We start from the raw sequence: 13,985 nt of genomic DNA on the forward strand, positions 1-13,985 counted from the left end.
GGATGTAGGTATGGAGAAGGGGATTTTTTTTTTTAAGTATAAAGGTGGTAGAGTCGGATTCCCATCAGCTGCTTCATAGTTAAACTTCAGTGGGATTTATTTCATGTTATTGGTGGATTCAGTTCACTAGTAGGCTAACTGTTCCCCTGAATTTGGTTTTGGTACCACAAATCTTTTAGGATGCCATTTTCTTCTGAGGCCCAAGGGGGAGTTCCAGAGACCCTAGTCAATAGCCCTGGGTTAACATGGACTTTCCTAACAGCTCCACACTTTACATCTCCCTTTTTGATGTTTGGTGAGCCAATCTGATTTATTCTTGATGAAACTTCATTGAGTTCCTCAACATTCTGTGCTCAAGGTACTTAAATATAGTAAAGTATTACGTTGCCGGTATAAAACTAAAATAATATCTTACTTTTCTTAGAAAACGAAGTGTTAATTAGCATTACTGGCAATATTTTAGGACGAGAAGGACACCGCTGAGAGAGGCAGAGGCAGGAAATGAATGTGGCTTAGAGAGAGGTGGGTCAGGAAGGAGGTAGGCGTAGACCTGTCCCATTGCATAATAATTCATGACGTTTGCATACCCATGACATTTTACATCATGGGTAAAATTTGCAGTTGGCTGTTATTCTTAATATTGTTAAGAAATAGTCATGTTTAGGCCTGTCTAACTTAGCTGTGAGAATAAATACATGACCTCAGCAAGTACTTGGGGTTCTTAATGGATTAGTTCCAGAGGGAGGTAAGTGTCCAAAAACCTTCACCATCTGGTGTGTCTCAGAGACCTGGATGAGAAGCACTTACTTACAAAACAGGCTTGAAAAGAAGTCTCCACTGGTCCCCCATACTGTTTTACCTGTCAGTCATAAACAACTGTTTTGCCCTTGATCTGAGTCCTCCCAATAGCATTCAGATATACTGACACTATCCCATCTAGAAAGCAACCCAAAGATCAGCCCAGCCTACGTAATTATACTTCAGCTCCTTTGCGCAGATCACAGGCAAAAAGAAACAACCAGGGTGCTTTTCACATTAGCAACGCTGTGAGTTTCTGTCTGTATAGATTATTATCAAATATAACAAAGGTTTGAGAAGGCATTACTTTGTTTTGCTGTATGATGTGTTACTTCATAAAATGACACAGAGTAACCTCTAATACCTCTGCTTTATTTTGAGTGATTTCTTTCAAAGATGTTTCCATTGCATTACTTCCAGCCATACCTCACAGATACCACTAGCTAGAGTTGTAACAAACAGTAGGCAAAAAAAGTAAATAAATGAAGAGCAATAATTACAACACTTGACATTTTGAAAGGCTTACTGATGGCTAGTACAGTAAATCTCAACTACGTCAGGGTAGCTGAAGCAGCAAAAAAAAAGAGAGAGAAATAATCTGCCATGCATATGCTGCAGCTTTGGTGAGTTTAATGTGTCTTACAGCTTGATGTTTAAGTACCACGTAATGTAGCCGGTACACATTCAATTTCAATAAATTTATTCTCAAACATAAAAACCTTTAACACAAAACTTTTCACAAAGCCAAAATAATTACAAAACATGAATTTTGTCTTGTCTGCTGCTTTTAATTTATTTCACAAGGTTAGTCTTCCTGGAGGTACTTTGGAGTCAAAACTGCTTACTACAACAGGGATACACTATATTTTTAATTCTAAGTTATAATATAAGGTATGAAATACAATCCTATGCTGAAAAACATGACAAAATCTATTGTTATTTAAACAAAATTTATATGCTGCGTTTATGTGTGTTCTTTCACTCTGACCAAAAAATCCAGTCTAAATCGTCAGCATGTTCTAGAGATAATGACTCCATCTACCTAGAGCATGCATCCTTTGAATTCATCATTTGCAAAACATTAAGTAAAGTGTTTAGGAAAATCTCTGCTTTTTCTTCTTTGTAGACCTCACAGTCTGGACAAGTCTTCATCTTGTCTTGCAACTGAACATGGATATTGAACACAGTAAGTAGGTTTCAGCAAAACCAGCACAGCACTATGTCAGATTATGTGAATTATTAACACCAAAATTGTACAGTCATGGTACAAAGAGTAACTGTCTTAAACTTAAACAACATTGTGATTATTACTATTATCCCAATATAAATAATGAATGTCTTTCAGTTGCTAGCTGTCTATATTCAGTGGAAGAATCTTCTGATTTGCCAAACTTTGTGAAAAGCTGAAAATTTGTGTTGTTATAGCCAATGCATGGTGAAAACTTGTCTGACTAATTAGGAAATTAAATACTTGGAATGCATGAATTAAGACAGTTCATGCTTGAATGATGTTTGCATAAAAAAGATGCACCGTATGTCCAAAACAATTTTGCTTTGCTGGGCACCCATTCTTCTCATGCAGTCAGGAAGAGGGCACATTTCATGATGTACATATTTAGATTCAGATAAGATATGCTCACAAGTTTTACCAGAGTACTGTCTAGATACGATATATATTTTAACTATATGTTACTCATATTATTGAGTCAGGCAGCTACATAAGAATGGAATAAAAAGGCCTTTTGCATAGCTCCAATGAACAATAATGTGTATGGTGTATTGCAGAACTAGTTTTGAAATTATTGAAATTATTAAGTGCTTTTTCACACTGCTGTGATTTTTCTTGGCTCAGAATGCAGCTCTGTAATCTTGGCAGGACAGCAGGAAAGAAACCTCAAAATGCTTAAGGTTAAAAATTGCATCAGAGGATGAGATTTGTGCTTAATGTATGTCTTATGCACAGTGACCTGATGTGCCACCCGTTCGCTCCTTGTCACACTCCCTACCTGTCCTTGTATCCTCTGTTTATCTGCCCTCATGTGTCTACTGAATTTTAAAATAGACAAGGAGAGGATCCCAAGAGTGGAAATGAATGACAATGTGAAAGTAATGGAAGACAAGCAATAGGTTTGCACCCAAATTATCCAGTGACCACCATTAATTTAAAAAAAAAGGAATGATGCTAATACAAATGTTACTAATGGCTGCCATGTGCGGATGCATGGGTGTAATCAAGTTATGTAATTTTGTCAAGTCCCTAGTGAAGGGGACACAAAGAAAATGTTATCATCCTCCACTTCTGTTCAGTATTAGACCACTACTTAAAAGGGTAATGTTGAACGTATTTCTGGGTCAGAAGGAGAGGAGCATACAAGTGAACATAAAGGAATACAATTTGACTTTTGGGGTGTGTGAAGCACCCTTGCCCTTTTTGGGTCAGCAGCAAATTTCTGAATAAATTGTGCTGATTATGGCATAACACTACAGCAGAGTGCTGCTACTGAAATAGTAGTAGGCTTTATAGAGAGTTTAGAGCAACAGCAATGTTGTGACATGCTGACAGCAAAAGCCAACAACATTTGAGAAGGGTAGCCACTTCTCAGCCTATAGCCTAAACCTAGGTCTGACTATCATACAGTACTAAGCCTATAAACCTTATTAAATTCACTTAAAATATGAAAATAAACATTGAATTTAAGTACTTTTTTAGGTAGATTCTACTCAGAAAATGTCATTAAACAATCTACTACGTTCAGCATTGAAAGTTATAAATAACTTTTTCATATATATTGTGAGGGAAAATGCTTAATGCTTGCTTAAAGGAGGAAGTAAGGAATATGTGACCTTTAAGTGACCAGTCTCAACTTGACCAGTCTGCAAGAAAGGTGAATGGAGAATGACAGTTATTGTTTAACTGTTGCTGGGCAGGGGTACAGTAGCAGCGAATAACAACTTGCTTTTAGCAGGAAAGAATGTTCAAGGATGGTTGGGAGGCCTGGCAGCTGGAGTCATGATTTTAGCTCATGAGAGAACAGCGGGGAATGGTGGCAGTATATGAACTCATGTGAGAGAGAAGTTTGGGGCTTCTTTCCCTCGATGCATAAGGGACAGAACCAATAAAGCTCACTCATCTGCACATCTGGCTCTAGTCCTATTGATTTTTCCTCCACTATATATATATATATATATATATATATATATATATATATATATATATATATATATATATATATATATATATATATATATATATATATATATATATATAAATAAATAAATGTGTGTGTACATATATTTAATATGGCAGATGCCAACTTCATTGTTAAGATTGTTTCCAAAATGTCATACTCACTCGTATTCTGAGCCCCAAGAGCATTCTGGGTAATGCAGAAAATTTCTTCTGAGTCTCTTCAATAAGAACTCGTGCTTCCTTTGCAAAGCATGTTAGCATGGATTTGGAACAGTTCTGCTGAAGGAAGAAGAGAACTCTTTGAGGACTCAAAGGCAAGAACACCAGAATACTTCAGGACCAACTAAACTTAAAATAAACACTTTGTCTGTTTTGAATTTACTGTCCTTGTATTCACTTATTACATATGAGAATCTTATTATGTGTAATATATGCATATGTTAATTTAGGAAACACATTTCTAATTCTATATGAAATACTATATAATACATGCAAATCACATACCTCATAATGATTTAGGGTTGGGGTATATAGCTTGCAATCATACAATTCCTGTTGTGATAGAAGAAAACATTGTTGTCATTTTTAAAAAGCTATATTGTTATTGTTAATATGGAATACTTAGCATTGATTCCTGAGAAGGGAAAAAGCACGATGCAATATTGAAAAAAATATAACTTTATGCTCTTGAAAATGATACTGCATATATACATTTTTTAAAAAGCTCTCAACTCTTATTTTTTATCAAAATGTGCCTATTGGCTTGCTGTTACAAATTTTTTGTCCACACCGTCAAATTCATTTTCACCTATTATACTTATAAGAAGTATAGTAACCCCTAATTTTCACACAGAGGCCAAGTAACAGTTACTTTCAATACACATACATACACACACACACACACACACACACACACACACACACACACACACACACACACACACACATATATATGTATATATATACCTTTTTGTCTATATTTTTAATGTACTGTGAAATGCAATTCTAACTTTCATTTTAACAGCAATCAAGATGTTTTTAAGTTGAGGCTGAGGAGTTATATATCCTTTAGCATGGTTGCTTCTGAAGGCTGTTGGGTCATTGGGGTTGTTGCTGAGGGATATTTAGCTGATGGGGATCATTTTGTTTGAGGGTTATTTAGCTGTGAGGTAGTTGTTTCGCAAGTTATTTGTCTGATATGAATAGAGCCCATTGAAGATCACTTGGCCATTCATGGTTATTTGGTTGAGAGAGAGTTGTCTATGGGGCAATTGAAATTTAGGTGTTATTTATTTGTTGGCATAGTTGTGGTTGAGGGCTATTAGACTAATGTGGTAGTTGAAGGGTATTTTGGTTGGTTTTGGTTTTAATTCTGTTGTGTACTGATTCTCTACACATTTCCTTTGGTACTGTCCATTCTTCTTCCTGTGCCCCTCCAGTGAGACTTTGCCCAGCCATGCTACACTGAAACACACAGCAGCACAAGTGTATGCAAGCTACACAATGCAATAGATCTTATAAATTTTTTCATTGCGCTTGGTGATGTAAGGCTTGGATGCAGCTGCTTGACCATGGAAACCCATTCCATGAAGCTCCCTACACACTGTTCTTGAGCTAATCTGAAGGCCAAATAGTTTGAATGTCTGTAGAGATTGACTCTGCAGAAAATTGGTGACCTCTGCGCAGTATGCGCCTAAGCACAGGATACACAGCTCTATCCCCCATTTAGGCCTACTGACTTGTGCTTACTTAAGTGTTTAAATGAGTGGCTGAGTGAAATTAAACTCTGGATGGCAAATAACCAGAAAATGAAAACAAGCTCTTAACCCATAAATTACTTGGTAAGAGTCGAGATCTCTCATTTGGGATACTGCAAAGTTAAGATACGCCTGGAAGCTTAACGACGTCTTAGGCTAAGCTACAAACAGGAATAACACATGCTTCCCATGGATGCAAGACCTAGTGGCAGTGTTAGCACTAATGTGAAATTAAAAACAGATGAGACAATGACATTAACCAGATACAGCCTCTTTCACTGAGTCCCTCTTGTTATCAGTTCCAAACGACAGAATGTAATAAAACTAGTTGTTTCATTCTATGACCCAGGAGGCCTATTCATGTTTCCTAATAGTAAAATTCATAGTTCTGTAAAAGCCCTGTTTTTTTGTTTTGTTTTGTTTTTTTGTAAACAACCCATTAAACAGCCCATCCTAACTGGTACAAATGCCATCAACTTTTCCAAGTGCATGACAATTATAACTATATACGGGGGGATTTATTTATTTAAAACACTGTAGTTGTGTGGTAAGCCATGTTTCTTTTAACTAGGGGACAACTAATGTACATTGTACATGTTACAGTACTTTGGTTTAGCTAGTCATTCATTTCACTGTACAAGTAGAGACAATAGCTTATCTGTTGTAATTTGGATAAGACATCCTCCACTGTTCATCAGTGGTCAGTTTCCTACAAATGTATTTTGGCTGGATTTTTATGTGGCTGAGTACACTCAGTCCACCAGTGAAACAGACACTGACACCAGTGCAACACCCACAAAGCCATTAAAAATGTAAAGCTTAGTCAACTTTCAAGTAAATAAATAAGATCAACTTTTAGGCTTAACATTAAAATTCTAAGTTGAAGCACAAGCTTCTCAAACTAAGTAAAACAAACACATAAGATAGCAAGACATCTAGGTGTAGCAAAGCAGACTGAACGCATATCTTCCCACTCCATCATACTACCCTCTTTCTCTTCAGGAAGCACACCTGTATGCTTTCATTTGTCTCTTTCACATCCTCCACTTATCAAGGGTCACACCTAAAACCCTCACCTGGGGTTCCTACTGGGCTTCAAACCAATCCCACTCAGCAGGGTTGGTGATAACAGCCAAGTCCTGACACCATTTGTATCAAAGGCAGAGGACAGCAATTAGGCCTCCTGACTTGAACCTAGGTCTTTCAGGTAGCAAACATGTGCTTTGATCACCAAAATAAAGATCCAGTTCTCTTGCACTTCAGGAGGTGACTTCAGGAGGCCTAATTGCCTAATTGCTAGACTTGAACCTAGGTCTTTCAGGTAGCAAACATGTGCTGTGATCACCAGAATAAAGAGCCAGTTCTCTTGCACTTCAGGACTGTCTCCATCACTCTACACTCTCCTTATGGGCTGATCATCTCCATCACACCACACTCTTCTTTAGGAGGTGACTGTCTCCATCACACTACACTCTCCTTATGGGCTGATCGTCTCCATCACACCACACTCTTCTTCAGGAAGTGACTGTCTCTGTCACACTACACTCTACTTAAGGGGGTGATGGTCTTTGTCACACTTGTTAAGCTTAGTCATTGCACTGCACAGCAATTTCCACTCAAACATTAACAGACTGGACTACTGTTATGCCTGACTGTCTGGCTGTACCACTAAGTGCCTAAACAAGCTCCAGCTAGTTCAAAACACAGCAGCCAGAGTTCTTACTAGAACTAGAATGTTTGATCACATTACCCCCAACTTAGCTACATTACTTTGGCTCCCAGTACAATTTCATATTGTTTATAAAATACTTTTAATTTACATAACATTTACTGCATTTTGCAGACGCCCTTATCCAGAGCGACTTACCAAATAAGACTTACTTATAAAGTGTATCCTAGTCAGTACAGTAGGTTACAGTTCAAAATACCATTGAACTAGAAAACGTTTGAAACACAGGTATCAATGCTGATACCTAAAAGTGCAAAACACATATAAGCTCTATCTCAGACAATGATAAGTGCAGTAACAAACAATACCCTACAAGAAATACTATTGTAGTTACTAGTTTCAGTTACTCAACATAGGTATAGGATCAATGGTCTTTTAAATATTCCACAAATAGATGGGTCTTCAGTCTGTTTGAAGATTGCATGGGACTAGTTGTGCTGCTGTATTCTGGACAAGTTGTAAAGGTCTAATGGCTCCTAGAACTTCAGATGGTGATACCAGGAAGTTCTCAAAGGAAACTGTGAGTTCATGGTAAGGGCTGGAAGTTTCTGAGATGTACAGTCATGGCCAAAATTTTGGGGACTGACACAAATTTTGGTTTTCACAAAGTTTATTGCTTCAGTTTTTTGTCAGATGTTTCTATGGTATATTGAAGTACAATTATAAGAATTTCATAAGTTTCTTTTATTATTTTTATTGAAATATACATCCAGTTTAAGCAAAGCCTTAATATTTACAATGTTGACTCTTCTTTTTTAAGGCTTCTGCAATTCGCTTTAGCATAATGGATATCAGCTTCTGGGCAAAATCTTGACTGATGGCAACCCATTCTTGTCTTATATTATTGTTTGTCCACCCTGTTTTTGAGGACTGACCACAGGTTCTGAATGGGATTGAGATCTGGAGAGTTTCCTGACCATGGACCCAAAATGTCAATGTTCTGTTCACTGAGCCACTTGGTTATCACTTTTGCCTTGTGACATGGTGCTCTGTCATACTGGAAAAAGCACTGTTCAACAATCCTGGATTGCTGGAAGCTCTTGGAGGATGTTTTGATACCATTCCTTAATCATGGTAGTGTTCTTAGGCAAAATTTTTAGGAAGCCCATACCATATAAACATCTGACAAAAGGATCTAAAAAAAAACTGAGGCAGTAAACTTTGTGAAAATCAAAATTTGTTTCAGTCAATTTTTGGCCACGACTGTACAGAAACTCAATTTTATTGTGGTTGAGCTTCAAGTGGTGGGCAGTCATCCATGACGCAATGTCAGTCAAGCATGCTGAGATACAGAAACCTGCGTGTCATAGGGTGGGAAAGAAAGAGTTAACTGGGTGTTATCAGCATAGCAGTAGTAAGAGAAGCCATAAGAAGATATTTATCACCAAGAGAACGAGTATACAAAGAGAAGAGAAGAAAGCCTAACATTGAGTCCAGGGGAACACCAGGGGAGAGTCAACATAGCTTGAATGTCAATCCTCTCCATGTTACCTGACAGATACAAATCATTGAATGGTCTTGACCCGCAGTACCTTAGCGAGCTCCTTGTGCATTTTGACCTACCAGGTCTGCTTAGATCAAAAGGTGCAGGCTCTTTACTAGTACCAAGAATAAGAAAATCTACTGCAGGGCACAGAGCCTTTTCCTATAAAACTCCTATAAAGCTCCCACACTAACCTTCCTAATTCAGACAGTCTAAATATTTAAGGCTAGGCTGAAAACCTGTCTGTATATTCAGGCATTTTATTAATTACTTCCCATCTCAGGTAATGCCGTAGATCTGGGAGTCCGTGGGCATGGAGAGTTCTGCTAAAATGGGATGTTATGATGCTGTCACTTCTCCTCTTTTTGCCACTCAATTTTGTTGACTGAGAGTGGAGGAATGCTGGTGCTCCAGGATGCTCTCATGCCTGTTTCCTTCTGGCTCTATCATAACGAGATCTGCCGGAGTCCATCTTTGCACATCACAGTTCACTAATTTACACATCTTTATACTTGGACTTGCTATTGTGGTGTCTGTTGTCGGATGGAGGAGGATGGACATTTGAGTCCTGGTTCCTCTCAAGGTTTCTTCCTCATACTATAGGTAGTTTTTCCTTGCCACTGTCATCCTTCACTTGCTTACTGGGAGCTTGGACTTGGACATGTGTAAAGCTGCTTTGTGACAATGGCAGTTTATGAATAAATTTGACTTAAATTGACATAGCCCATATATACCCACAAGTCTTGTTTATGTGCCTTTTAGCATTTAGGATACAGTCGCTCATAGACCCCAACATTACCCTTGATAAGACTTAACAAATTTCAGTTGTAACATCATATAAACCATTGACATGATGATACAATATAACTGATGTTTGATATTACAGCCAATAAATATGGCTGTTGACTTGTCCAGCATTTTTTACACTGTATGAGGCAGAACAAATTATTAATTAGCAATCCTCATCATCACCATCACAAAGATCCCATCTTACAATCCAATAAACTAAATTATTAACCTAAGCTAACTCCAACAAAACAACTAGATAAAGTTAGCAAACATAATGTTAAATTAACTTTAATCAAGTTTCTTTCTTCTTCAAGTATAGGCATACTATAAGAACTAAGTATAATGTTAGTATTGTTTTATCATGGTTGTTTCAAAAGTCTACATGGAGATCGAAATTTTATATGGGGCACATCCCATACACAGTGCCCTCAAAAAATTCTAGTAAATCTGAGCAAAACAAACTGTAAAATCCATTCATTATTGTTTATCCTTTTGATTCTTAATTCAAAACATTAACACGAATCTAAACATTATTTGAATTACAATAATTGATAAGAAAAAATTGATAAGAAAAACTTTTTAAATTTTATCATGAAACAAATATTTTATTGAATCTATGTGAGCCACATAGGCAGCCCAAGAAATTGTCATTAGTGAAATATAACGGAAGTATATTCCCATTCATTTGACCAAGTGAGACCACATGCTGAAGCAATGATTGACACTACATCAGACACTCCTCACACAGTGGATTCTTGCAAATGACATTAGGAAGATTAGTTGGAGCTGCAAGAGCCTATATTTTTCACAGATTATCTCTCATGTACAACTGTCAGGACATAATCACAATTTTAGCAAATGACAAAAAGTTATTTTTATACAGGTTACCTGCAGCTGCTTTAAAGCAAATGGAGATTTTAAGAATCTGTCTGGAACATGACATATGTCTATATTGACTCCACACACAGTGAGTAGAAGGGTTCAAGTGGACAAATAGACTCTAAAGATCACATCAGGGGAATTGCAGGTTGTGGGGTCAGAACATCTCCCAGACTACAATCAGACATCTACATAACCCCAAGTTGTGTGGGAGGGTTGGCTGAAGAAAGCCTCTGTTGTCAAGGATCAACACACTCAAGCGCCTACAATTTGCCGGATGTTGCTGGAATTTTCAGTGGCATCATATTTTGATGACACCAGATACATGGTATCATGGACTCCATCAAGTATCTTCAGCTATTAAATAAAAATCTGATTGCCTCGTCCAGTGGGTTGGTAATCCAAAGCATGCCTCAACATCAAGACAAAAATAGTTCACTGATCACAGAATCAGGATGCCATGACCATCTCAATACCCTGACCTAAACCCCACAGAAAACCTGTGGGATGAGCTAAAGAGGAGAGTCCACCAGCAGGGACCCTGAAATCTAAAGGATCTGGAGAAATTCTGTTTGGAGGAATAGTCTCAGATCCCCTGCCATGTGTTTTCTGGTCTCATTAAGCATTAGAGGAGAATACTCAGAGCTTTTATCCTTGCAAAGGGAAGTTACAAAGTAAATTGAAGGGGTGCCAACAATTGCAACACACATATATTTGAGATAAATATTTATTTCATTATAAGATTTAGATTTTTTTATTTCAATAATTATTCTTAAAATATAGGTTAGATTTGTTGTTAATATTTTGAATGAACAACCAAAATGATAAGCATATTTTTACAGCCAGTTTTGATCTAATTTTTTGCCAAGGTTGTCAATATTTTTTGAGCAAACTGCAGCTTTGTAAGCCTTCCATACTTCAAAACTACAGCTGCTTTGTGTGCTGCATTAAGCCATTTCAGCAAGGTGGGGTGATACAAGATAAGCAGAGCCTGCTCAATTCAACAAGATGATCAACCACCAACCCGACATTCTGAATCAGCTGAATTACTAAATTCACAGGACATTTTAGACTATATTTGAAGAACTTTTTTTCTGCGCTAGATTTGTAATAATGCATCATAGCACCAACATTTCAGTGTTTGTTGAGAATGACCATCACCCAAATAGCATCCTGTCAGCAATAACCCTGCAGTCAGAAACTAGCCAGTGATGTGCATGGAAACAGATGGGCTACAGTCTGCACATAACTACACAACTGCACTTCTGTAAGGCAGATGCAACAAGGTGGCCTCTGTATTTGTGTATTTGTGTCATATGATTCTTATAAAGTGGGTGTTAAGTATTAGCAATCAGAACTCCCGTGAAAACGACTGTCATGGATTTAGATCATTAGGTGTGTCAGCAGCTAGATAGATAAGTGATTATATAGATTAGTGATTACATAACGAAAGCAAGCCACTTTCTCTTTCAGTTTAGCAAAAATAAACAAATAAAACAACAACAAAAATTCAGATGAATGGTTTGAAAACAATTTTTTAAATACCACACATAAATGTAACCTGCTATGATGAAGGAGGGTAATTACTGCAATTCATTAGATAAAGAAACACATCTCGTGATACCATTGGGTGTAGTTTCAAGAATGACTTCACCATCTCCACAGCCTCGATACTGCATACTGGCAAACACTTTGCCTGTCTCAAAAATACGGCGATCAAATAAAGAAATAAGATAGTCGCCTCCATTTAGCGACGTTGTTCTTTCGTCCTTGGTAAAAAATTTTCAACTCCGGCTCACCCCACTGAAAAATGCAGAGTGATAAGCACAAGCGTTTCCATTTTCTGCCAGCTTTTGGCTCACGCAGTTTTCCGCAGCAGAGTTTGGGCGAAACATTTCACAATGCTGTTTTTCCTTACTGACAGATTAATTCCAGAGAACTCCACATCTTCCCTCCTAGGATTTATCTGGAAAAGATTCAAGAGGGAAAGAGAAATCTAGACAGCGCTGCGTTGCCTGGATAATCACTGACTTGTATGTTCTGCCGTCCGAGCTATTTCATGAGAATTTTTCTTTTTAAACAGAGTTCTGATCTGACACATTTCAGATCTGAGTTTAACCCGAATAAATTCACGCGCTAACGTAAAACTGAACATCAGTGTCTACGGCCGACTATTATAAACATTTGTAGACAGTGTTCGACAGTGTTTTGTATTTGTCCTGTCCTGTATTTATTATTGTTTATTTAATGTTTATTTAATGACATTTTTGCACTATATTGGACTGTTTTCACTTCCACTGTTTGCATGTTGTCTGTTGCACCATGGTCCTGGAGGAACATTGTCTCGTTTTTGTTGTGTACTTGTATATAGCTGAAATGACAATAAACCCTCTTTGAACTTTGAACTTTGAACTTTGAACTTGAACTTGAATTGGGAAAAACGTTTAAGGGATACGGCCGGTTTCACCTGAGCAGGTGGGTTCCATAATCTCTCCTGCCTGCCCTATGGCGGCCGCACATTTACGGAGCCAAAGCCGTACTAATAGTTTCGCTGATTTGAAAACAAAAACTGTAGTTGAAAAACTAAAAATTGTAACTGAAACTTCAAGGTATACACAGAAATTAAAAGGCGTCCAGGTTTTTGTACGTGATGGCCCATTTTTCTTGAGACTCTATCTTTTGGGACTGTGTACCTTTTGTTAATTGGTTTTCCTTTTCTAATCCTAAAATCGAAAAACGATCTTATCTTTGATTGATACACTGAATCGGAAATGAAAGAAATGAGAAATGGCTCATTTTATCATTTTATGCACAAGAGCGCAGAAACAAGAATTCGTCCGAATTTTCATTGTCTATAAAATGACATTTTTTATTGTGAAATGCCATTGCCCAGCCTGTGAGGTCACTCATTTCTGCAAAGCCCTCCAGTTAAAATAAGAGTCCTTCAATTTGTGCAGATATAAACTGACATTGTTTAGCAAAAAGAAATCATGTAAAAGTTGCAAGATGTATACGTCATTATAAATGAAACACTGTGTTCATATGCAATTATCAATAGGCCTATATCTGCTAATAAAAACATGTAATTGCCATAAACAAATAGCACAAACTAGATGTCTTCCTCATTCGACCGATCCCAGTCATGTCATAAAATTAAATAATAAAATAAGTGCATCTCTCGATAAGACACTGAAAAAAGATTGTCACTGTCCAGTTGTTAAATTGTGTAAAATCAGTATTTTTAAGGCTTCGAGATAGATTTATCTAGATACGTACAGATACTATGCAGAGTGAAGATAACGCTCAGGCCCCAGTACTGGAGCTTCGAGCGGTGTACTTAAGTAGCCTATGACGTCTTTT

General features: G+C 37.4%; 1 protein-coding gene across 1 annotated transcript; it reads right to left on the reverse strand.

Annotated features, from left to right (window-relative positions):
• Positions 1-1,149: 1,149 nt before the first annotated feature.
• Positions 1,150-13,029, reverse strand: il15l (interleukin 15, like). Its single transcript, XM_035534298.2, has 4 exons — positions 12,250-13,029; positions 4,493-4,540; positions 4,151-4,264; positions 1,150-1,962 (listed from the first exon to the last, which is right to left on the reverse strand). The coding sequence occupies exons 1-4, from the start codon at positions 12,370-12,372 to the stop codon at positions 1,837-1,839; spliced, it is 411 nt and encodes a 136-aa protein (XP_035390191.1). The 5' UTR covers positions 12,373-13,029; the 3' UTR covers positions 1,150-1,836.
• Positions 13,030-13,985: the final 956 nt, after the last annotated feature.

This window comes from Electrophorus electricus, chromosome 17, assembly GCF_041902795.1.
Source record: "Electrophorus electricus isolate QZ-2024a chromosome 17, ASM4190279v1, whole genome shotgun sequence".
Lineage (NCBI taxonomy): Eukaryota > Metazoa > Chordata > Actinopteri > Gymnotiformes > Gymnotidae > Electrophorus > Electrophorus electricus.

Bases quoted from the DNA above. Each gene is read 5' to 3' on its own strand.
- il15l (XM_035534298.2), bottom strand. From the start codon at position 12,372: ATGGAGGCGACTATCTTATTTCTTTATTTGATCGCCGTATTTTTGAGA. The intron at 4,541-12,249 runs GTATCACGAGAT...CTATCACAACAG, and splicing joins TCTTGAAACTACACCCAATG to GAATTGTATGATTGCAAGCT. The intron at 4,265-4,492 runs GTATGTGATTTG...TTCCTTCAGCAG, and splicing joins CAACCCTAAATCATTATGAG to AACTGTTCCAAATCCATGCT.